Here is a 23,057-nt window from a genome sequence, read left to right as displayed (position 1 = left end):
TTCCTAGTGGCTTATGACGAATGTTGGTTAGGTTTAGGATGAGCTGGCTTCCAAAAGGCTAGCAGAATGCAGGGAAATGACTTAGAGAGCTGTGAGAGAGGTGAGGGAAATCCTAAGGTCTAGAGTACCTGTGGCACTGGAAAACATCACAAGAGATGTAGACTGAGCAGGTATCTCAGGAAGCATGATTGCTTGTGGGGTGAAACCTCTAAAAGGCATGTTAGAGACAAATGGGTGTAGAGCAAGAGCGAAAACGTCAAAGCAGGGAAAATAGGAAGCAGAGGGAGGAGGCAAACTTAGCTCGGTTCATAGAAATGGGGAAGCCCAGTGATTGGAGAGAGAAGGACCCATCAGGCTTAGAGCGTTCCAGCAGGCAAGGAAGGCCGTAGAAGTAAAGAGCAAACCAGACCAAGAACAGATCAGAGCCCCTGTGTGGGGGAGAATGGTGGGGGCAGATAGTGTAGCTGTAGAAACAAAGGTGCACTGGCATGCTGAAGAGCGCTCTGTCCTCTGAGTGGCAGGAGGAGATGGTTAATTCTAAGTTGAGGTCTGACGCTGTAGAGTAACTTCCTAACTTCTTCCATGGCCGCACACAAAACCACCCTAGGTTAAAGTTAAACTAGGAAAATATTTTTAAAATACAGTAATCTTTATTTTATTTTGTTTTTTTTTTTTTTTTGGTTTTTTCGAGACAGGGTTTCTCTGTGGTTTTGGAGACTGTCCTGGAACTAGCTCTTGTAGACCAGGCTGGTCTCGAACTCACAGAGATCCGCCTGCCTCTGCCTCCCAAGTGCTGGGATTAAAGGCGTGCGCCACCACCGCCCGGCTTTATTTTGTTTTAAACAAAATTTTCATGGAAAATATGACTAGGAGTTGTTTTGCCAGACTAGTATCTTTAGGCTTTCGTTGCCCTTCTCCCCCATGCAAACTAATAGACATTTTACAATCTCTAAACGTTGGTTATTCACAAACGCGAGAAGGTGCAGTGTTGGCAGAGTTTAAGTCTGATGTAATCCATACAGCTTCCACCCTGGGTTCCAGAGGGCTCTCTGAGAGTTGTTGAAGCATGCCTGCCGGATAAGTGGGCAGCTTCTGTTCAAACTGCTACTGCGTTAGCTCTCCCTCCAGCAGTCCTTCATGCTCAGTGCCCAGACCTTAACTTTTCTTGTTGTTGTTCTTTAATCTTTTTCTACAGCAAGGACCGAGCAGCCAGTGCTGCTGGGGCTGCCGGCCTGGCAGGCGGGCACCACCGGGAAGCATGGACCAGCAAAGGCCCCTCTTATGAGGACTTATATACTCAGAATGTGGTCATTAATATGGATGACCAAGATGATGTTCATCGCACCTCGCTGGAGGGGAAAGCTGCCAAAGAGAGGCCCATTTGGTTGAGAGAGAGCACTGTCCAAGGGGCCTATGGTTCTGAAGAGATGAAGGAAGGTAAAAATAAGAAGTCAGGAATATGGCTATAGCATGGATTTTGTCAAAAATTAAATCGGCTTAAAGAATGCCTGAGTAATTCTTGGTTTTATTAAAAATTCATGGTGTGAATTTGAGCAATAAGCATTAAAAACAGCCAGCGTGTTGTACTGTCGGTTCAGTCAAAACAAGAACTAGGTTTGTAAATCTCTGTTTTTATGAGCATTAGTGTTTCCTTGTCTACACATATAGGTACTACACGCACCTTTCTGAGTAAGTTTGAAATTAGTGCAGTTTGCTTCAGGAAAATGAAACTACCATTTGTTTATTCATTTGGTAAATTCCTACTCGGTGCCTACCACATGGCAGGTATTGTCCCGGTGCAGGAATAGGGTCACAGTGAATAAGGAAAATACAGTTTTGTTGCGGCAGACTCCACATCCCTGAGAAGTAAGAGGCAATCGGCCCGAGTCTCTGTGCTAGAGGATGGGTGCTGGGCACAAACAGCTTCACGAAGTGGCACTTGGGATGGGTGGAAGATGGGATGGGGGACAGTAGAGGAGGACTCTTCAGGGCAAACAGACAGTGCAGACACCCTGAGAGAGTGTGCCTTGTCTTTACAAGGAATACCAGCTGTAGCTGGAATAGAGTACAGATAAGGGCGGGGGGGGGGGGGACAGGAAGAGGTAGGTAACCAGGAGAAGGTAGCACTTTATAGGCCATTGTAAGGCCTCTGGCTTTTACTCTGAGCAAGGTGAAGGGCTGTGCCCTCGTGCCCTGTACACTGGCTGCTGTCCCACACGTTCTAACCCAGAGTCTTAGAAGGTACACTCTTTGTCACCTCCTAAAATAGTGCAGCTCATGGGCAAGGGTAAATGCATGTAAACCTGCAAGTTCCTTGGACTTAGTCATTGTGCTACTTAAGGTTTAGTTTTTAAGGAACATTTTAGATATTCTGTAGAACAACAGCTGAGAAAATGGAGCCAGTAAAGTCTGCGCTGTTAGTCACCAATTTAAACAGAACACATTGAAGTCTATTTTTTTGTTTTTACAGATGAATGCTCTTTGCATCGTGAGGTTGTGACTTTCTGGGTTTTAACTTCCAGGTGGCATCGATGTGGACACATTTCAGGAGCGTGAGGAAGCCCACGCAGGGCCTGATGACAATGAGGAGGTCATGCGAGCTCTACTCATTCATGAGAAAAAGACTTCCTCAGCTACAGCCGGCTCGGTGGGAGCATCCGCGCCAGTGACTGCCGCCAATGGCAGTGACTCGGAGAGCGAGACCAGTGAGTCGGATGACGACTCCCCGCCCCGGCCAGCAGCTGTGGCTCCCCATCATCGGGATGAGGACGAGGAAGACGACGAGTTTGAGGAAGTAGCTGATGACCCCATTGTTATGGTGGCTGGCTGTCCATTCTCCTACAGTGAAGTTAGCCAGCGTCCAGAGCTGGTAGCCCAGATGACGCCAGAGGAAAAGGAGGCATACATAGCCATGGGTCAGCGGATGTTTGAGGACCTCTTTGAGTGAGCTTTCCTGCTCTCTCCTCCGTTAGCTCATTTCAGAGAGAAACTCCCCACAAGTGCTTAAGTGGCTTCATGCCCTCCTGATGTAAAGCGCCTGTTAATCTAATACAAAAGCATAACAGGAGAGAAAGGTTGATTTTTAGTTTTTCTAAATGTCAGAAACTTCCAAGACAGGTAGGTGGGCTATGAGTATTCCCTTCCCTCTTATTACTCAAGTACTAATATTTTTCTGTAATTCCTTATCTTCATTTTTAGGACATATTTTTCTCACTCAGACTAAAATATTCCTGTCTACCTACAGACCCCTCTTAGGATAATCTTATCCTAATATAACTGTTTCCTGGTCAAGCATTTGAAACAATTCCCTTGTAGTTCTGCAACCAAAGCAGCTTACCAAGAAAAGATTGCTGCTTAGGGAAACCCCAAATACTTCATATTTCCTCCAATTTGAGTTTGGGGTCAACCTGTAAAAGGAGTGAGAGAGTACAGAAGAGAGAAAGAGAAGTTAGAGGAGAGAACACACACATGTCCAGGGTTACAGAGAACAGCAGGTAGCCATGCTCTCCTGGAGAAGTCAGAGGAGAGCGAGCACACACAAGGGTAAGGAGGCTGTGTCCAGGATTGAAGAACTGAGAGCGTGGGGACAGCGCCTTACAACTGCTCCAGTACGATTTGTACATCTCCATGTTTAGCTGAGCCTGGTCTCACTTCCCTCCTGTTCTCTAGGCCTTTGCCAGTGCTCTTGATTAGGGAGCTGTTCCAGTAGAAAGCAGTAGAATGGCTGATTACGCCGCCCTCCCTCACTCTTCTCTACACCATCAAAGCCTGTGTCTCTCCTTTGAGTCTTAGAGACATCGTATCCTATTGCTGCCCCTGTGCCATTGAGCATTGTGACCTCAAGGAACATAGGCCTGTTAGTATGGGGTTATTCCTCAAGGCAGAACTTCCAAAGTAAAGGACTCTCATAAGGTCTACAACAGTTACATCTTATAGTATTTCCCCTTGCATTGTGGCTTTTAATTATTATTTTGTAGTATATGTGTGAAGCGAAGAGCATTTTAGACTGAGCCTTGTATAAAGTGATGATTCATTTACCTGGTTGTTGGATGACTGAATATTGAGTCGACTTATTATTGTTTAAAATTTGTTCATTTCTAGCTCTGACATTTTGGAACATAGCTAGAATGACTCCTCTTCCCATTTAAAGATGTCGGAGGCTTCTGGCCATCATCTAATATCATAGGTGCGATTGGATGCTATTGCAACTCTTTTGGAAGGGGGCAATGAATTGCCTTAAAATACCTTTTATGTATTTATCTTAAATACACGAAACTGTTCAACTTTTAAATTTTGTTTTTTTAAGCTTTCATGGTTCTAGAAATGTTAATTTTTAAACCATGATTAATGTTGAAACTATGTTCTTTGTTGCATTTTATATGAGTATGTGTATGAGTGTGCTTTTCTATTGTGGAAAATGTATTAATAAAGACACTGATTAAAGCAGTGTTCGAATTAGACTGGAGAGATGGTCGTACTCACTAATACCTTCCGAGGAACATGCACAGTATTCATAAGAAGGCATTAGGAAGAAAAACTATCCATCCAATATTGTGTTTCATGTAAAAGAATTCTCACTTGCTGGTGCTATTTGCAAGATGCTCTTTGCTGTTTGATTTGACATTTGTTTGGTCATTTGGATCAAACATGAGTCAGGGATGGGTGTGTGAGTGAAAGTACTGGGAATGGGATCTGCAGTGATCTCTGTGTTACACTATAGAAGAGATTCCCATTTTGGAAATTAGCACGTGGATAATGGATTATATGTAGAAATGGCAAACTATATGTGTAATGACAAAGGCAAACTCTATGTTAATGCTAAGACTTTTAGGTGTATTCTTTTTCTCATGTTTATTTCCCAGGTTAATCAAGTTAAAATAGTAAGACAATATAATTTAATATGTAAATTTTTACTATTGCCTCTGTAGTTCAATAACATGTATAACAAACCTCAGGAGAGCCTGCTCTTATTTTGTCAGGCAGGCATGTTTGTCTCCCGCTGCTCCGTAGCTTGTTAAGAGAAGCCAGTTAGTGACAGAAGCACCAAGAACGGGAGTGCTGCGAGCAGCCAGCCTCTGACCCCAGCGAGGGCAGGTCCATCCCATGTAAAGAGAGACCTCCGCGTATTAGGGATTTCACCACCCACAGCTTGCAGTGAAGCTAGGCAGGAGCACAGTTTCTCTGGGTGCCGTTGGCTGTCCTGTCATTGTGCTCACATCAGCTGTCAACGTAGCCTGACTTTTCCACTGCCTTTAAGGTTTTCATGGAACTCAGCTTGAAAAGACTGCTTCTCTGCCATTTCTTTGGGAAATCACTGTTCCTTTGAGAGGAAGGAAGCAAGGGACTTATATTCTCTGTCCCTACCTCTTTGCTACCCTGGTTTGTCCATCTATACCACTTAAACGGGTTCTCCTGGGTTCCACTAATGTCAGTCTGTGTTGTTGGTGAATTGCCACTGGGGTGGGGTGGGGGACAGGAGGAATCAGGAAAGGGCTTTATGGGGGGGGGGGGTGTTATGTCTTTTTCTGTAAGAACCGTTCTTAGAGGTTCTGCCATGAAGTTTAACTGAAGTTTCAGCTTCCCTGTTTCTTCCCACATCATCCTTTTCCCCCAAAGGTCTTGGAAAGTTTTCATGTATTTTAATATATTCCTGTTCCTTAACAGCACCTGTGATATCCAAAGGGGCCTATCAAGATGGCTCCCTAATGTAGGGGTGAGTGTGTGAGGGTAGCTGTGGCTTCTTTCTTCCTTCACACGGTTTTTCCCCACTGAAATATATCTTGTATATTTCATATATACTGTGTCACTTGGTGGTCTATCACTTTTACTTTTTTCCCCCCAAAACTAAGGTGATGAGCTCCCCTAGCCCTAGGAGACCTAGGCTTGCCCGGGGCTGCCTTATTTTATCTACCCTAGAAGTGGATGCTTTTTGTTTACTCTGAAGCCTCTCCCCCACCTTTTCACAATATCTCTTAAGGAATATTAAGTTTAAATGACCCATCCACCAGATCCTGGGGGAAGGAAGGCAAGGGAGTAGGCCCTAGCACTAGCTGACCAGACACCCTTACCTCCAGTGCCATTTCCTGACCACGTTCTCAACAGTCTTTAAGAATGGTTGCTCTACTAGGGTCCCCAGGGCTATTCCAGCTATTATTTTATGGAGGCAAGTGATTTTTTAAAAAAAAAAAAATAAAGTCAAACAGCACCCACAGAAAATGCCTTGTAATGTGCTAAAGGAAGTCAAAACCAGACAAAGCATCTTTTAATAGAGAGACTAAGATAGAGGGCAGGTTTGGAATTGGCAGTGTCACGAGTCACGAAATGAATGGCGGATAATTGGGTTTCTATCCCCCACCCCGTCGTGCTGTGGTACTTAACTTCTAGGGAAGAATAATTGAGTATTTTATAAATGTTGATATTATAAGAGGTTGGGGTACCAACAGCAAGGGCATGTTCACTTTATTCCATCATTTGGCTCCATGCCTAGATTTCCAGTCAGGACCACTCTAAAAAAAAGATGTAGATGTGTTGGCGGAGACTGCTCGCTAGTTCCTGGCCACCCTGACCCGGAATAGTCACACTGAAACTGTATTAATTACAATACTGCATGGCCAAGCACTTCCGCCTATTTCTAGCTAGCTCTTTTCAATTAACCCATTTCCATTGTTTTGTGTATTGCCACGTGGTTGTGGCCTACCAGTAAGGTTCCGTCGGCTTCTGGTGTCTGTCTCCTGCAGAGGCTACACAGCATCGCTTTGACTCCACCTGTTCTCGCCTCTGTCTGCTTGGAATGCCCACATTGCCCTGTTCTGTGCTGCAGTAGGCCCAGAGCAGATTCTTCATTAACCAAAGGCATTCACAGCATGTCGAGGGGAATCCCACATCACATGTGTTGCTCTTTTCTCTTTATTCCCAAGTGTTTAAAAAAGGAAGTGTATGATAACCGTTTCTTATTCCAACCATCAAAAGTCACCTGAGGGCTGGAAGGGACACTCAGTGCTCAGTAGAGCTTGGCAGAGCACGTGCCTAGCATCCAGCCCTTGGGCTGGCTCCTCCACCACTGGGAATAAAGAAAAAGCCTTTCAGATTTTTGAGACTGGCATGATTCACTTCCTTATTTGTTTTGCGCTTTGTTTTTATCAAAGTTATATTACCTTTAACAGCAGGGCTGCTGTCGCTTTTTTAATAGCTAAAAATTCTCTCCAGAAAAGGAAGACTTTTAGAAAGAAACCGGTACTGTGGTAAACTTACTGGCTGTTCATGTTTTATTTTTTCCATCCTGCTATAAAAGAAATAAACTGAACAGGATTAGCACATAGCCCTTAAGCCTGTAGTGGATTGAGAAAGGGGAAGGTAATGAAATCATCCTTTGGAGAGCTAGAGAGATGGGCCAAGTCCCTCATTCCTTTAAGTTCACGCAGGAGCAGATAACTGGCCTCACTTTCAGAGAGAGCTTTATGTCCAAGTGCCAGGGCAGCCTTTCGAATTCACTTAAAAAGCTGCTAGGCCTGGTGCATGACCTAGTTTCAAGTGTCAGTCCACGATTCCCTTCATACTAAAGTATGTTATCGCCTACCCAATGTAAATAAGTCTATGAAATTAGCCTAGAAAAAGTACAAGTGCCAGGCTCTTGATCATGGTAAGACATACGAGATGGTTGTATAGTCTCGTTGTTACATAATATGTCTAATGTTTTAAAATTACCCAATTTGAAATAAAGATAGTAAGAACTGAGAACTCATCGGCCTACCCCCATTTCACTGTTCTGAGGAACAGCTGACAGTTTGCTTATTCCAACATCTTCAATGCCTTTAGCCCCCTTCTGTATTAGTGGAATTATATATACTGTCATATCATATATATTACTTCTGTAAAAATTAAGAGTTATATATAATATATATATTGCTTCTGTAAAAATTAGAGCTATATAGAATGTTAAAATATCATATGATGGTTTCTTATTGACAACGAATCCTGTCCTTACATTTTCATTTCTTTTGGTTATTTCTGTAGCGTAGAATCCTAAGAGAAATAGCCGAAGGGTGTGATAGTCTGCCTTATGTTGCTGTAACCAATAGCTGAGGCGGGATACTCTCTAGGGAGCAGGGGTTTGGTTTGTTCAGGGAGTTTCTAAGACTGAAAGACCCAAGAGCAGACATTCCCATCTGTCTGGCCTCAGATGAGGCAGACTTGGCTGCCACACAAAATGGTGGAAGGGAAATGGCTGTTTGCAGAAGAGCCAAACAAATACAAGGGATGGACTTACTTTATCATGACATGCTCTTGTTGGAACCCACCCTGAGAGGCAGCATTAGTCCCTTTTCCATTCCTAGTGATGTGACCATCATCAGAGCCAACTCTTAAATGTGCCTCTGTCCCCACACCAGGACCAGCCTAAGCATCCAGACCAACAGGACGTGTCCGGTTACACTTCAGTAGATACCGCTAAGCTATTCTGTTAAAAGATAGTTGGGTGGTATCCAGCCGAAGACCGGAATGAAGTATGGTGCTTGATTAGAGTTGACATCTGGAGAGTAAGAAAGCCATGTTCATAGTCACGTAGAGAGGAAGCGGGGACAGGCTTGGAAGATGGTAAAGAAGCAGAAGTGATATGATTTGGGAACTTTGGACAGGATAGATTTCTTGGATGAATCTGAAGTTTCTACAGGGATGCTAGCACTGCTCATCAGGACTGAAAACAGGAGGGCCAGGGGATTTTGCATATTCAGCAGATAGCAGGCCATTTAACCTACAAGGTCATCCTATAAAAGTCGGAACAGTTGACCGTTTTGGTTTTTTTTTTTTTGCTTTCTTCACCCTTCAAATTTATCATCCAGTTCTGCCAGACTCAAAATATAATCTAACCTCTATAACCTAATTCTGAAGGTAGAGCGGACAGAACTTGCTGATGAATTGAAGACGGACAGTAAATCTGATCTAGTGGTTCCCACCCCTATCATCCTCTCCCCAGCCATGCCAGCTCTCACCATGACAACAGCAGCTGCTTCCAGCTCCTTTCTTCTTCCACAACATGCACACACACACACACACACACACGCACACAAGATTTTAACCATCCACACAGAGGACTTTTAAAAATGACAAATCATAAATCAGATTTTAATTCAAACAACATCCAGATCACTTACAGCTTCCTACAGTCCCTGTTTGGTGTGGACTTACTGTCTGCTTCTTCGCTAATTTCCTTGTTGAAAACTCCTAGCTTGCCTGCCGTAAGTCTTTGTCTAGTTACAGTCTCTGTATAAAAAACATGGACCCGTTTTTGCCTCTTGCTGCATTCTTAGGCACAAATGCCACCTCTGAGAAACCAGATCTCTGCTCTCCTGTCTACTCTATATATTTTCCTCTTTTGTTTATTTATTGCAAACTTAAAACCTGGAATAAATGCCATTTATGCCCATCACCCCTCCCCTCAAAAGAGACCAAGCCACCAGAGGACAGGATACTAGCATGTAGAACGAATTCTGCTGCGGAGTCAGCTCTGGTAAGTGTTGAGTGGAGAGATGGGCAGATGAGTTAGCAGTTGGAGAGTCTGACCTTTTCTGTACTGAGGCTGATCATTTTGTTCCTGCCTGAATTGCAAATTAGTTAATTATGTCCTTAATCAGATAATTAGGCTCACTGTGATTCATGGTGCCTAGGGCTCTGTCAGTAGGGGGTGCTGGAATACAGTTTCTGAGGCACAGCTAGACATCTTGAAGCTTTGGTCCTGGGAGCCATTAGCTTTAATGTTTGTGGAAAAAGAAATTTAGTGAGGGCTGGGGCTGCGTCCTCTAGACTAGAGATGTGTGCTGTCATTGAATAGTATACACTCATGGTTTGAAGACTCCCCATGGAGATTAATAACACAATATCATTCTTATATTGGTTATTTTTTTAAAGTAACACTATACATGTGTTGGATTAAAGAAAAAATACTATTAAAATAATTTTAACTGTTTTTCCTTCCTTTAAAGTGACTATTAGAACTTTGAAAACTCCATAAGAGATCAGATTTGTGACTTGCATTGAGTATTCTATGGACAGACATAATCAAGGGTATTTTTTTAATTTTTTTGCTTGTGTATTTGTTTGTTTGTTTTTATAAACTTTACTTATCTATTTATTATGTACACAGTGTTCTGTCTGCATGTATGCTTGGATGCCAGAAGAGGGCACCAGATCTCATTACAGATGGTTCTGAGCCTCTCCATGTGGTTGCTAGGAATTGAACTCAGGACCCCTGGAAGAACAGCCAGTGCTCTTAACCTCTGACCCATCTCTCCAGCCTCCTGTTTGTTTGTTTTTTGAAACAAGGTTTCTCTGTGTACCTTTAGAGCCTGTCCTTGAACTCTTTCAACCAGGCTGGCCTTGAACTCACAGAGATCCATTTGTCTCTGCCTCCTGAGTGCTGGGATTAAAAGCATGTGCCACCACCGTCCTGCAAGATTTATTTTTTTTTTAAATAACTGTGTATACACATATGTGCTTACATATACAGGTAGGTGCCCATGGAGGCTGGAGGCACTGGATCCCGTGGAGCTGGAGTTGTCCTGCATGGGTGCTGGGAACCAAACAATGGTCATCTGCAAGAGCAGTAAGAGCTCATAATTGCTGAGCTGTCTCTCCTTCTGTAGCCCTCAGTGTTATATTTAATGACAACTGGTAGTTCCCATTTACACATTCTCCCATCAGCTACCAGGAAAGTCGGCTTTGTTTTGTGAGTTGGCTCTGTATTCTTGGAAACCTTAATGGACTGTGTTGTGGGGTATTTGTATGCTGTGTGAAAATGTATTGCTGTGATTGGTGGAATAAAATACTGAATGGCCAATAGCTAGGCAGGAGGTATAGGAGGGACTTCTGGGCAGAGAGAGAGAGAGAGACAGAGAGACAGAGAGAGGAACAAGCTTAAACTAAGACTGAGCTTTCATAATTAATATAAGGCTCCATGTCAGTATTTGGGAGCTGGCTGGAGGCACAGGGGAAGGAGTTTGGGATGGGGTGGGATGGAGGAGTATGGGGTGGGGGGGGATTTTGGGTGGGATGGAAGAGTTTGGGGTGGGAGGGATGCAATGGATTAATTAAGAATGCTGCTGATCCCCAAGTGATTGCAGCGGCAGGGACGTTGCAGGAGACCACCACAAGGCAGGTCTCCAAAGGCGTCTGGTCCTGGGCAGGAAGCCAAGCAGCAGGCGAGAGACAGAGACATGGATAGGTACACCATGCAGCGTGAGGTTGGATATTTAGTAGGTTACAGAAGAGCAATGGGGGGGGGACGGAGAGAGGGAAGCTGCCTCTTCCAGAGGGAGCTGGGAAAGGAAGGAACTCAGACTGGAAGCTGAAGATCAACTTGGGGGCGTGGCTGACCATTACAATGGGGAATATGGGGTGGGATAGGGAAGTTTGGGGTGGGATTGGGGAGTTTGGGGTAGGATGAGGTGGTTGGACTAGATTTTTTTGGGTTTTTTGTTTTTGTAGTAAAGGAAGCCACGCCAGCAGTGGGGGAGCTGAGAGGTGGCCTAAACCAGGACTGCTGGGAGCCCCATGTGCTGATCTGCATATATTATACTAATACATATTATAAGTTAAATTGTTCCTGTGCTTTCCACAAGAGACAAGGCCTTCTGCTTCTTGCTCACTGTAATGCCTGTTCACTTCCCAGGCTCAGAACCTGGCACGTAGGAGGTGCCACCACTATGGATTGGCTGAACGAAGAAACAATTACGTGGCATTTTATCCAGACCTTTTATATGAAAGATGCATTTTCTTTCTGCCATTGCATGCATATCACATGTCCGTGATGCTAATTTGTGTTATCTGTCCACACCTTCCTTTTTAAAAGGGCAGTTTTATAAATGACATTTTCCTGGCTACTTAGCCAAAAGTCCATCTTACAAATATGTCTACACTTAGGCTCGTACATGAATTTATTTCATATATGTGAAGATAATCCTTTAAGGAGAAAAATGTATAAAGTACCAAGGTTGGACTGTTTTCTTCTTTCAGTTTGTGATATTTCTTTATTTACTTTTCACATCTCTGGGGATTGGCCCTGGGCCTGGTCAATTTATTTACTTTTCACATCTCTGGGGATTGACCCTGGGCCTGGTCAATTTATTTACTTTTCACATCTCTGGGGATTGACCCTGGGCTAAGCAAGCATTCTACCACATCTTAAGTCCTTTCAATTAAAAAAAAATCAACTAAGAATTTAGCCTTTCTTATAATAAAATTGGTGGTTTTGTACTGATCTTTATGTTGTCAAAGATGCAGTCTTCTGTCTTGATGTTTACCTTGTCTTGACAAATAATTTACTATATGCCATATATATACTATATGGGAAGGCTGACCCTCCCTTCCCATCAGGTAGAAAAAAGGGAAGGCAAAAGACATTGTGTCTGCCCAATTGAGTCGGCTTGCTTTTTCTTAAATGGCAAAATTCACATGACATAAAATGTATTGTGCAAGAGAGAAACATTCAGTGACAACTAGTGTACTCAAAATATTTTGTAACCATCACTATCCTGTTCTTTGTGCTGTTACCATGCAAAAGAAAATATGCCCCAGGCTCGCTCTCTCTCTCTCTCTCTCTCTCTCTCTCTCTCTCTCTCTCTCCTTTTAACTAGTTAAAAATCTTTATTTTTAAATTGGAATTACAATATTTAAATGATGGAAATCAAATGAAGACATCGAAAGGGTTGCTGCTTCATGGAATTTTATGAGCTTTAAAATACAGATACACGATCATCTCTTTATGAGTTTGAAATATGACAAATGTGAAATTACTAACATGCAAAGGAGAAAAACGTATTACTGAAATAAATGGTGCTGAGATAGTTTACATTTTTTCTAAAGAATATGAGTTTTGTTTATGTTCTACTTAAAATTATTTCTACTTTTGTTTTTGTTGATTCTTAGGAAATTTCACATCATGTACCCCAATCTCACTCACTTCCCAGTCCCTCCATTTCCATCCCTCACCCCTTTATCAACCTCCCAAAACTCCCCCCCCCCCAACAAATTAATTCCAAACAAAACAAAAAACCACCTTGCTTCTCCACGTTTCCTGCTTCTCCAACAGCTCTTCACTTGCCCTGTGGCACTGGAAGCTGCAGTGCACGGAGCGTCACCGTACACACCCTTTTGTCCAATCTGCCCCACCCTCAGTGTTTGCTGCTGTGAGTCATTGGTCTGGTTCAAGGCCTCTGGCCTCGCACACCGTCACCACTGGGCTCTCACTGAAACTTCCTCGGATTTGTTGCCTCGAGTCATGAAGATCCTGCAGTTATCCCTCTGCAGGGCCAGTCCCTTCACAGCAGGTCATAGAGGGGTAGATGTTAGGATGGACCAACCCAAGGCCCAGGATGTGGGTCTGGGTGGTAGCTGAGCTGGTCAGTCCCTGCTGCTGGGTCCTCCCCTCTAAGACAGCTCTCCTAAGCCCATGCCTTAGGGGCCATCTCTCCCACCGTGGTGGTGAGGGCTGGGGCCATTTCTCCCGACTTCTGCAGTTTGTGGGGGCAGGAGAGGGGACTTTCCTGCTGCAGTGTCCAGCATGGGGAAGGGCCATTTATGCCAGGGCCAGTGAAGGGCAAACAGGCTCAGCACACGTGTGGTTCCTATGGCCCCCTGTGGTAACAAGGGCCGTGGACATCAACACAACCCCAGCTGCAGCAGGATTGCGGATCCAGCATGGCCCTTGTCACTATGGCAGCACAGGTCACCCAGATTAGTTTGGCCCCAACATGGTCTCAGGTGGCTGACCTAGGCCTCGGCATTGCCCTCGATTGATAACGAAGCAGGAACACCACCAGGCTGTTTCTAATTCTGCATTCCCACCAACCCCTACCATCTTTTTTCCATCTTGTGGATTTACCTGTTCTAAATATTTATTCCATTGTTTTTCTTTCGTTGAAAATAGGTTTTGTTTTTCACACAATATCTTCTGATTATGGTTTCCCCTCCCCCACTCCTCTGAGATCCTCACCACCTTCCCTGCCATCCAAACCCACACCCTTTCTGTCTCTTATTAGAAAACGAACAGGCAGCTGAAGATTAATAATAAGATAAAACAAAATTAACTAACTGGAATAGGACGCAAGAAACAAGAAAAATAGTCAAAGAAAAAACACAAGGAACACTAACACAGGACAAACGTGTTTGTATACAAAGGAATCCATAAGAACAAAACTGGAAACCATAATACAGATGCAAAGGACCTGTAAGGCAAACAAAACAAAGCAAAAAAAACCCTGCAAAACATTATGAGACAAAGTCTCCAAAGCTGCTGTTGAGTTCATTTTGTGTTGGTCATCTACTGCTGGGCATGGGGCCTGCCCTTAGGAAGGTTGTATCCTCAGTGAGATTCCATTGGAGAGAACTCACTTTTCATTCACGAGTATATCAAGTGGAGCTAGCTTCTGGGTTAGGGGCTTGTATCCACTGCTCCTGTCAATTCTAGGACTCCATCTGGCAGAGACCTGTGCAAGTCCTGTGCATGTGTGTCCTGCCACAGTCTCTGTGAGTTTATGTGTTGTAGGGAGGCCGCTTGTTGGTTCCTGGCTGCTTAGCCCCAAAATAATCACACAGAAACTGTAGTAAGTTAAATCGCTGTTGGCCCATTAGCTGTAGTTTCTTATTTAATCATCTTGTCCTGCCCCCCCCCCATTTGTAACTATTTACCCTTCATAGGGGATCATCTTACGCCCTATTCCATTACTCTATACCTAACCTCTGTAGTTGTATGGACTGTAGCTTACCTATTGAAGACGTGATAGCTAACATCCACCTAGAAGAAAATACATACCATATTTGTCTTTCTAGGTCTGGGTTACCCTCACTCAGGATGATTTTTTTTTTTAGCTCCATCCATTTACCTGTGGGTTTCATATTTTTTAAATGACTGAGTAATATTCCATTGTGTAAATGTACCACATTTTCTTTATCCATCCACTAATGGACATCTAGGCAGTTTCCCCTCTGCCTTTTATGAATAGAGCAGCAATGAACATGGTTGTGCAAGTGTCTCTGTAGGAGAATTTTGAAAAGTCCTTTGGGCATAGGCCCAAGAGTGGTACAGCTGGATCTTAAGCTAGATTGATTCTCAGCTTTGTGAGGAACTGCTACACTGTGTTCAATAGTAGCTATACAATTCTGCACTCCCACCAACAATGGATAAGGGTTCCCCTTACTCACATCCTCACCAGCATGAGCTGTCATCTGTCTTATTATTCTTGGCCATTCTGACTGCTGTAGGATGATATCTCAGAGCAGTTTTGATTTACAATACCCTGATGACTATGGATGTTGGTAATTTCTTTAAATGTTTCTTCTCTGTTTAGAACTGTACCCCATTTTTAAATTGTGTCGTTTGTTTTCTTGATTCCAATTTATTTTTTGTTTTTTGTTTTATATTTTAAGTATTTGCCCTCTATTGGATGTGTAGCTTTGCCACTTTGTCTGAACGATGGTGTCTTTTGTCGTAGGAGCTCTTCAGTTTCATGAAGTTGCACTTATTAATTGTCTGTCGCCCATCTTTGTACCTGTGCTATCAATGTTCTGTCCAGAAAGACTTTTCCTGTGCCGGTAAGTTCAAGACGATTTTATATACACGGAACTAAACTGTGTATGGTTTGCTATGTTTAATTTCTCTCGGTATATATAACATGCTTACAACTTTTACACATTGGCGTATGTGTCAAAATCTCGTTCTTTTTGTGGCTGAATAGTATTAGTATTGTGACGACACATTGTGTCTGTGTGTTCAGCTGTAGGCGGACATCTAGGCTGTTTTTCTGTTTTGAACTCTTGTGATAAGTGCCGCTCTGCACGGTTGTATATTGATATCATGTACCTGTTTTCATAGGTAGCGCGGGCAAGTGGTCTGGTATCAAAATGGTAGCTGAGAAGAGGCAAGGAAGCAAGCCAGTAAGCATTCCTCCATGGTGTCTGCTTCAGTCTGCTTGACTCCTGTCTTGGCTTCCCTCAGTGATGGGCTGCAACCTGGGAATTGTGAGATCAAACAAACCCTTTCTTCCCCTAGTTGCCTTTGGCCATGGTGATTAATCAGAGCAACAAAAAGAAAGCTAGGGTGGAGAGAAACCTACGAGTCACTGGTTTACACAGTAATGCTATTTGTGTACTATTTCTCTTAAAAATAGTCTCTCTTCCCACGCTCTGTGCGGCAATTACTGTCAATCAGTGGGGAGTAAGTAGCCAGGGAATAGTAGCCAGGATGTCTAGTTTGGCTGTGGTGGTCCCAAGAGAACACTGTGGCTTGCTGGCAATAGCTGTGGAGGACAGGTTAGGAGATGGGGATCCATAGGGGTTTTGAATCTCCCTCCCCTCAAAGGAGCTCACTTCTCTCCATTGCCTACTGTCTCTCCTAGGACTCAGACCCTAAGTTAGAATCTAGACCTGGTCTCCTAGTGCCTTTACCAAGAGCTGTGATGTCTGCTCCAGTTCTGTCACAGTCAAACCTTCAAGTCCAGGGTCAGAGGTGGCCTCGCGTCCTCCTTTGGTTAAGCACGGGGGTGAGGCCCTTCCGTCTGAACGTGCTTGGAACTGGACCAGTATCGGGAGAAGTGGTGATGGCAGTTGCTGGCATCCGGAAGGTGGATCCAGAGCTAAGTTGCCTCTCACAGCGTTTGCCCAGTATGAAGTCAGCTTTAACCAGCCCTCTTCCGCCGGCTTCCAAAGGGTAAGGCTGGCAGCTTTTAATTTCAGGGGAGTGACCTACCTGGGAGGTCTGAAGAATGCTTCTGACAGCAGTCCAAGAGAATCCTTCCCTGCTGCTCTGGGCCATGTGTGCAGGCAGAAGGCACATGTCGGAGGATTAGGGGAAGGGAAGACAGAGCGGGTCTTTATGTTTAGTGTGTGGGTAGAGAGGACCAGCTGTGAGGTGTGTGTCAATCACATTTCACATCTTTTTGACAGGCCGAAACGGCTAGTAATGTGAGTGATCACTCGCTTCTTTTCTGTGGAGACTCATTAAGCTGTAAAATTACTGCAGCCTCTATGGGTGTTGCTGTGGGCATCTATGTCCGCATCTCCAGCAACAACAAGCCATCTAGTTCCCTCCTGTGGATGCAGCCTCCTAACACCAGCCCCTTGCTCAGTGTCCCTTACCCCACCTACAGGAGAATACCCCCAAGCAAAGAACTAAGTGATTGTTTGCAACAGTGACGGCTTCCCCCCTTCCTAAGCGGAGCTCTCAAAGTACATGTTGAGTCAACCTGGGAATTTTTAAACAGGTTGCTCTTCACCCCTTCCCAGGTGCTGGATACGCTGTGTCCTCTTCTCACAGACTGCAGATGCTAAGTCGCTTTCGGAACTCGCCTTCCTCCTCAGCGATACCTCTACCCTTGACATTTTCCCTCCTCTCTTCTGAATTCTCCATCATAATCAGGGCGGTAGTCAGCTCTTCAGACCTGCTCCTGGAATGGCTGTTTCCACTCGCTCCCCGTGGTGTGCTGTGCGTTCCTTCCCCATTCTTCATGCTCCTGGTGTGGTGCGGAACAGCCCCATTGTCTGTCTCTCTGTCTCGCAGTGATGGGTTTGGAGGGGGGTGTATGATCCAGGCCAGAGAGCAAGAACTCCCTGGGGATACTTTGTTGAAATGAGCCCTTTTTCTACACGGGCTGCTACACTGGTGGAATATAATCAGTAGCTGCTAAGGGCAATCTCTACCACAGATTGAGGACAAGGGGCCTGAAAATAAAACCAACACACAGAATGGCAGGAGCTCAGTGTAGAGAAAGAATTCAAATGTTAATACCCTTGCCACACTTGCTGGCACGTTTACCTTTGCAAGTACTTCTAGAATGTGACCCAATACGTTTTATTTTATTCTTAGTCCCGTTCGAGTGGGTCCCTGTCATACGGTGGGCCTATATCATTTCATGCATAGGCTCAACTTTTCACTATCTCATTAGATTGTCACAGAAACGCTCAAGAAGGCAGAGGAGGAACTGCTATCCCCTTTCCTCAGCTGAGGAAACAAGCAGAAAGATGTTTTGGATGATTTGCCCATGTCATGGTAATTATAGTCGCTCCTGAGGCTCACACCTAAGATTCCTGCCTGCAGAGCGAGAGACACCGCTTTCCCGTGTGTTGACTCCCCTGGGTAGAAACGGGGCTCTGATGTAAACTTTACACTGTCTTCTCCCATGGAGACGGCTCTGCTCTAACCCCCATGGATCCACTGGGATGGAAACTTGGTCTGTGTCTCAGGATCTCTTTCCAAATGGTTGTCTTTCACTTAGCATCATCTGGATTCTGTTTAAAGGTCTGTACTACAAGTCTTTTCACTTACAAAGGACCTACCCGAGTGTAAGCAAACCATGCTTGCCTCCCTGTGATGTAGCTTTGGCCTTGCTGCCCGTTTGACTCAGAGTTCTTCATCTCTGCCACTTCCCAATAGTGGAGATCTGAGCAATGCCAGCCCGAGTTCCCTGTCTTCCCCATACTTTCCTGATTATCTTTTTAAGCAGCCTGTCTGTGTGAGGAAGCGCACGGCAGCAGAGATGTAGACACACATCGCTGCCTGTTTTCTATCTTGCCCTTTCAGCTGTGTGTGGCGCAATTAATTCCACAGTTAATTCTCTTCCCATTGGCCTTTGTCGGTCTCTTCATAATCTCGATCCCCCTGTGCCTTCAATGTCTGAGCTCAATTTGCCTGCCTGAAACTTCTGTAGTAAACACTTCCAACTGTCCATTCCACCTCCACTGTTTCTAATAAAACTCCTAATTCTTTCCTAAGGGTTCTCTCCCCAGGGAAGTATACATGCTCCTGGAGCAGCGTGGCTCAATTGTTGACCTTAGGGGTGGCCATGTAACTTGTTTCGGCGAATGTTGAATGGGAATAACATGCCACTGTCAAACAGAAGACTTTGGAAGCCAGTGCCCCGTCTCCCTTATGCAGTAACCGCTAAGCCCTATGTAAAGATAAAGTCTCCGTCATTCTGTGTCCTAGGGTGACCATCAGGGTTGTGCTCCCATGTCAGCCTACCCTGCCACACTATGAGAGCAAGCAGTAGATTTCTGCTGGCTTAAGCCACTGGGAGTTGGAGGTTAAATTACCATTGCATAAGAAGACTGATCTAACAGAGAGAACAATCTCTTTATTGGGGGGCGGGGAACAGGGTCAGAAACCTGGCCTAAGTCCCTAGCATTCAGTGGCAAATGAGTTGGTTAAGAAAAATGCTTATTGCTCAATTGTAACACTACAATGGTAAGGAAAGGTTGCTGGGGCTTCAAGGAAGGATGCCTTCGTGCTTTTATAGACACATCAGTGTTAGATCTCAAACCAGGGACAAATGACTAACTGAGGCACCCATTAACATATCAAAGTGTATGCTGGCTGCCAGGTTCTCCCTGAGCCCCTCAGTTACCTGTTACAGGGCCCTCCTGGTTAGCATGCCCAGCTCCCTACCCTAATAAGGGGCTGGGCTGCCCTTCCCCTCAGCTACCCTTTCCTATATAATCCAGCCATTTTGTTTACCTGATCTTTCCGGTCTACCCATTACTCTCTTAGCCCAGCTATCCCCCTCTTGGTCAACAGCTCCTCCTCCCCACCCCCCCCTCCTCACATGACCAGGCTCACTCTGGACTCTACAGATATCTCTGCCTCTTACTATGCCCTCCCTTTTTTTCCATTCAGTCGGGAAAGACAGATTCCCCATTTCTCTGAATCTTATGTGTGAATGCAAAGCTGAAATTACTAGATGTGTCATGGTACCAGTCTGAAGGTAAAGCCAGCATCCGAGAATGGAGACAAAAGGGGAAGCCCTGACTGAATCTAGCCCATCAATACCTCCTCAGGACTTTTTCAGTTAGGAAAGCCAAGAAATCCCCTTTATTGTTTAAGCCCACCTGAGTTGAGTTTGCTGTAAATGTCAAAAATGTGGAAATAGTTGATTTCTACTTTCTGTTATTCCTGCTTCTTACTCGTTCATACACTCTCAAAGAGGTAATAAGTACCAATGACATCCATTTACAAAGACCGACTGTGTGCCTGCCACTGTGGTACGTGATTCCCAGAAAGTAAACAAATATAGTCCTTATCTGAGTAGCAAATCTATGTGCGAGCGCCCTGAAAGAAAGCGGTTTTTCCTATGTATATTTGTTTCTCTAGCAAGTGGTACATAAGTGAGTGCTGGGCAAATATTGGATGAACTGAACAAACATACATTGAAACATACCCTACAAGATTGTTGAATCCCCAAGTCTACCAAGCTTGAAAGATTCAAGAACAATACATGATGGTATATGCTGTTAATTACAAGCCGGGATACCCAAAGGACACTGTACTAACCACAAAGTCTATGAAGGAATGATGCATTCTTGTCCAAGGGTTGGAAGCAGAAACAAAACTTTAAGGAGAAAGCCAAGTTTAATCTTAAAGCAGGGCTGGGGTTAGGGCAGGCAGTGTGGACTAAGCACGGTAGCTCCGGGGGCTGAAGTTAGGGCGCTTGCAGAAGCAATGGCATACCCAGGAAGGAAGGTGTGGCCGTGCGAGCATTCACTACATCCAACTGAGGCTTAGTAAGTGTTAAATCTTTTATCTTATTTTTCTTGTCACAGAAGACAACAGAGAGTCGATGTCCCTTGATCGCCTCTTGAATATTTGGTGTAGGCACCTACCCTATTACTTACTCGTTCAGATTCGCACATAGTAGGTCATCTAATATGTTTATAAAGTTGCAGACATCTGTCCCTGTGCCATTTCTCCCCAGAGAACGTGTCATTTCCCAAGGGCATGTGGCAAGCATTCTACTTCATTTCTGGCTGAGCCCCTTCACAACACAGTAGGCCCTCAGCTAAGGGCCCGTGCTTGTTGAGTTGGTTCCGAGGGTTTGGTTTGGGGGATGAAGTTATTTGCCTCATGAGCCTGGTTTTTCAGTACATCAATGCTTCATCAAAGCCCTGTCAGATCCGATTCTCAATAGGGTATCTTAAATACATGCTATTAAAATACCTAAATAGAAGTGCCATCTGTTTGAATAGACCGAGCCTGGTGAATCAGCAGGAGAGGTGGGAGGCTGATCCAGCCAGACATGAACCAGTTGGGAGGGGAACAGGCAGTTAGCTCTCTCTCCCTTTACCGCTTTCAAGCACTCACACCAGAATATGCTGATTTATAGACAGACAGGATCAACCAGCTAGCAAAATGTGAAGGCAGAGTTGAGACACGGGGCGGGCGGCATCTGCGCTAGTTAGCAGTGGTCTCCTGCTGGAGCCCTGTGCCCCTCTGCGGAGGTGCTGAAACCCATGTCAGAGCAGGAGAAAGAGGAGCCCAGGGACATGCCCTTCTGCAGGGGCCAGGCCTCTGAAATCAAGTGTTTTGTTTTTGTGCAAGTTATGAAGCATTTTTAAAAAATCAATTCATTTTGGGAACTGTCACTAGTGAAGTCACCCAGGACTTAAATCACTAAAGTAAAATGCAGTGAGAGGAAAGGGGTTCGGAACACACTTTCCTATTTCTTGTGCATTCTCCAAGTGACATGTCATCAAGCCTGAAGGTTTAAATGGTCTAGGCTGTCAGAACCCTGGCCGCGGTCAGCTTCTTTTCCCCATTGCCCTTGCTATGCTGTGGTCGGAGCTGAACACTCATGATGCTACCATTAAAGAAGGAAACAGATCCCAGGGTCGCTCATCAATCACCTCATGGAAATGAGTGTTGAAAATGCTTTCTCTCTCTCTCTCTTTCTCTCTCTCTCCCTCCCTCCCTCCCTGCTTGCTTTTTATTTTATTGTTTTGTTTTTACACTGCCAACAGTAAGGGAGAAAACACAGACCATGTCAGGTTTTCCACTGAAGGAAAACAAGGTAGTGTTTAAGAGCTGGGTCAGGTCCTAGGATATCTGCTCTTCTTTGGTAACGTTTAGGGCGTGAAGCCTTGCACACAGTAGGTGCTCCGTTAATTATTAACTCAATTGGTCTTGAGTCTTCTTGGCCAAAAATTTGAGGAAAAAAAAATGAGAATGCTTTTTGAACAATACAGCTCTGCTCTGTTTTTTTCTGTTCTGATGGTGTGCTCCTCTTAGCCGCACCCTTCTCCCATCTCACTGCTCCCCATCTCCGTCACCCCACAAACATACAGGGTTCTTCCTGCCCTGTTGTCCTATTTGGGTGCTTTAATGCTTTTTCAGGGGTCTGTGTAGGGTGTTTATAGTAAATGAGAGGAAAATAAAAGTACTCCCCGCAGGAGTCAAAAGCCTACTTTCTGGTCCGAGCTGGGACATTTCCTTTGGTTCTAGGGTAATGGCTTTGTGCTCAGATTCCTCATCTCTGATTTAAGGAAAGAAAAAAAAATGTATCCAATCATACTCTCTTTGTGCCTCTCCCGTTCTCCCTCCCTCCCCAACCTCCCAGGATTGTCACCTGTGTCAGACAGAGCTAATCCACAAGGAGCCCTTTGGAAACAGAAAAGGCCTCACTTACAAAGCATGCTAATCAGAGACTCACTCTCCTCCCTGCTCCATGCTCCCAAGAAAGCAGATGTAAACCGTTGGGAAGTAGCTCCACATTGGTTTCACTCCCTCCATTCCAGAACCCATCCCATGCTCAAGGCCACGCCCACAGGCCTGGTCCTTAGATCTGCCAAGTGCTCTTCTTCCTGCCTACCTGAGAGTCACCCTGGAGCTGCTTCGCTCTGCTTTGCTTTGCTCTGTTTATTAAATCTGGCTTTATTAATTTGGTTTAATTTGACTTATTGCGTCGGCAGAAGAGACCCAGTAACCGGGATCCAACACATATCATACACGATCTTCCACAGAATGTTTTCCTAGGCAATGGGCTTCTTTTCACCTCCCTTCTCCAGCAGAGGCTAACGGCCTGGTTCCTGAGGCCCAAAGGGAACACATTTGTCTGAGCAGTTCCCTAGGGTCCAGGGTCAAGCCCTCGATTTTGCAGCATCAGGAACTTGGTCTTGGCAGAGGCTCTGAGTTGATCAGACTCCGGGCTGCTGACTCATGCTAACCCACAAGAGACGGATCTATAACCAGCATGGCAGTTTATTAATTTACAGCGGGAAACATTTGGCCCGGTCTGCCCCTTCTC

The 23,057-nt window shown here is 44.8% G+C and overlaps 1 protein-coding gene across 1 annotated transcript in view; it reads left to right on the top strand.

Moving 5' to 3' along the window:
• The window catches only part of Gtf2e1 (general transcription factor IIE subunit 1), a 31,826-nt gene extending 27,361 nt beyond the window's left edge, over nucleotides 1–4,465 (top strand). Inside the window, exons 4-5 of the mRNA XM_075962326.1 lie at nucleotides 1,196–1,437; nucleotides 2,523–4,465. Of these exons, the coding sequence (XP_075818441.1) occupies nucleotides 1,196–1,437; nucleotides 2,523–2,947 (667 nt within the window). The 3' untranslated portion in view covers nucleotides 2,948–4,465. The remainder of the gene's footprint in view (nucleotides 1–1,195; nucleotides 1,438–2,522) is intronic.
• Nucleotides 4,466–23,057: the final 18,592 nt, after the last annotated feature.

This window comes from Microtus pennsylvanicus, chromosome 1 (genome assembly GCF_037038515.1).
Source record: "Microtus pennsylvanicus isolate mMicPen1 chromosome 1, mMicPen1.hap1, whole genome shotgun sequence".
Classification (NCBI taxonomy): domain Eukaryota; kingdom Metazoa; phylum Chordata; class Mammalia; order Rodentia; family Cricetidae; genus Microtus; species Microtus pennsylvanicus.
This window is presented reverse-complemented; position numbering and strand designations above follow the sequence as displayed.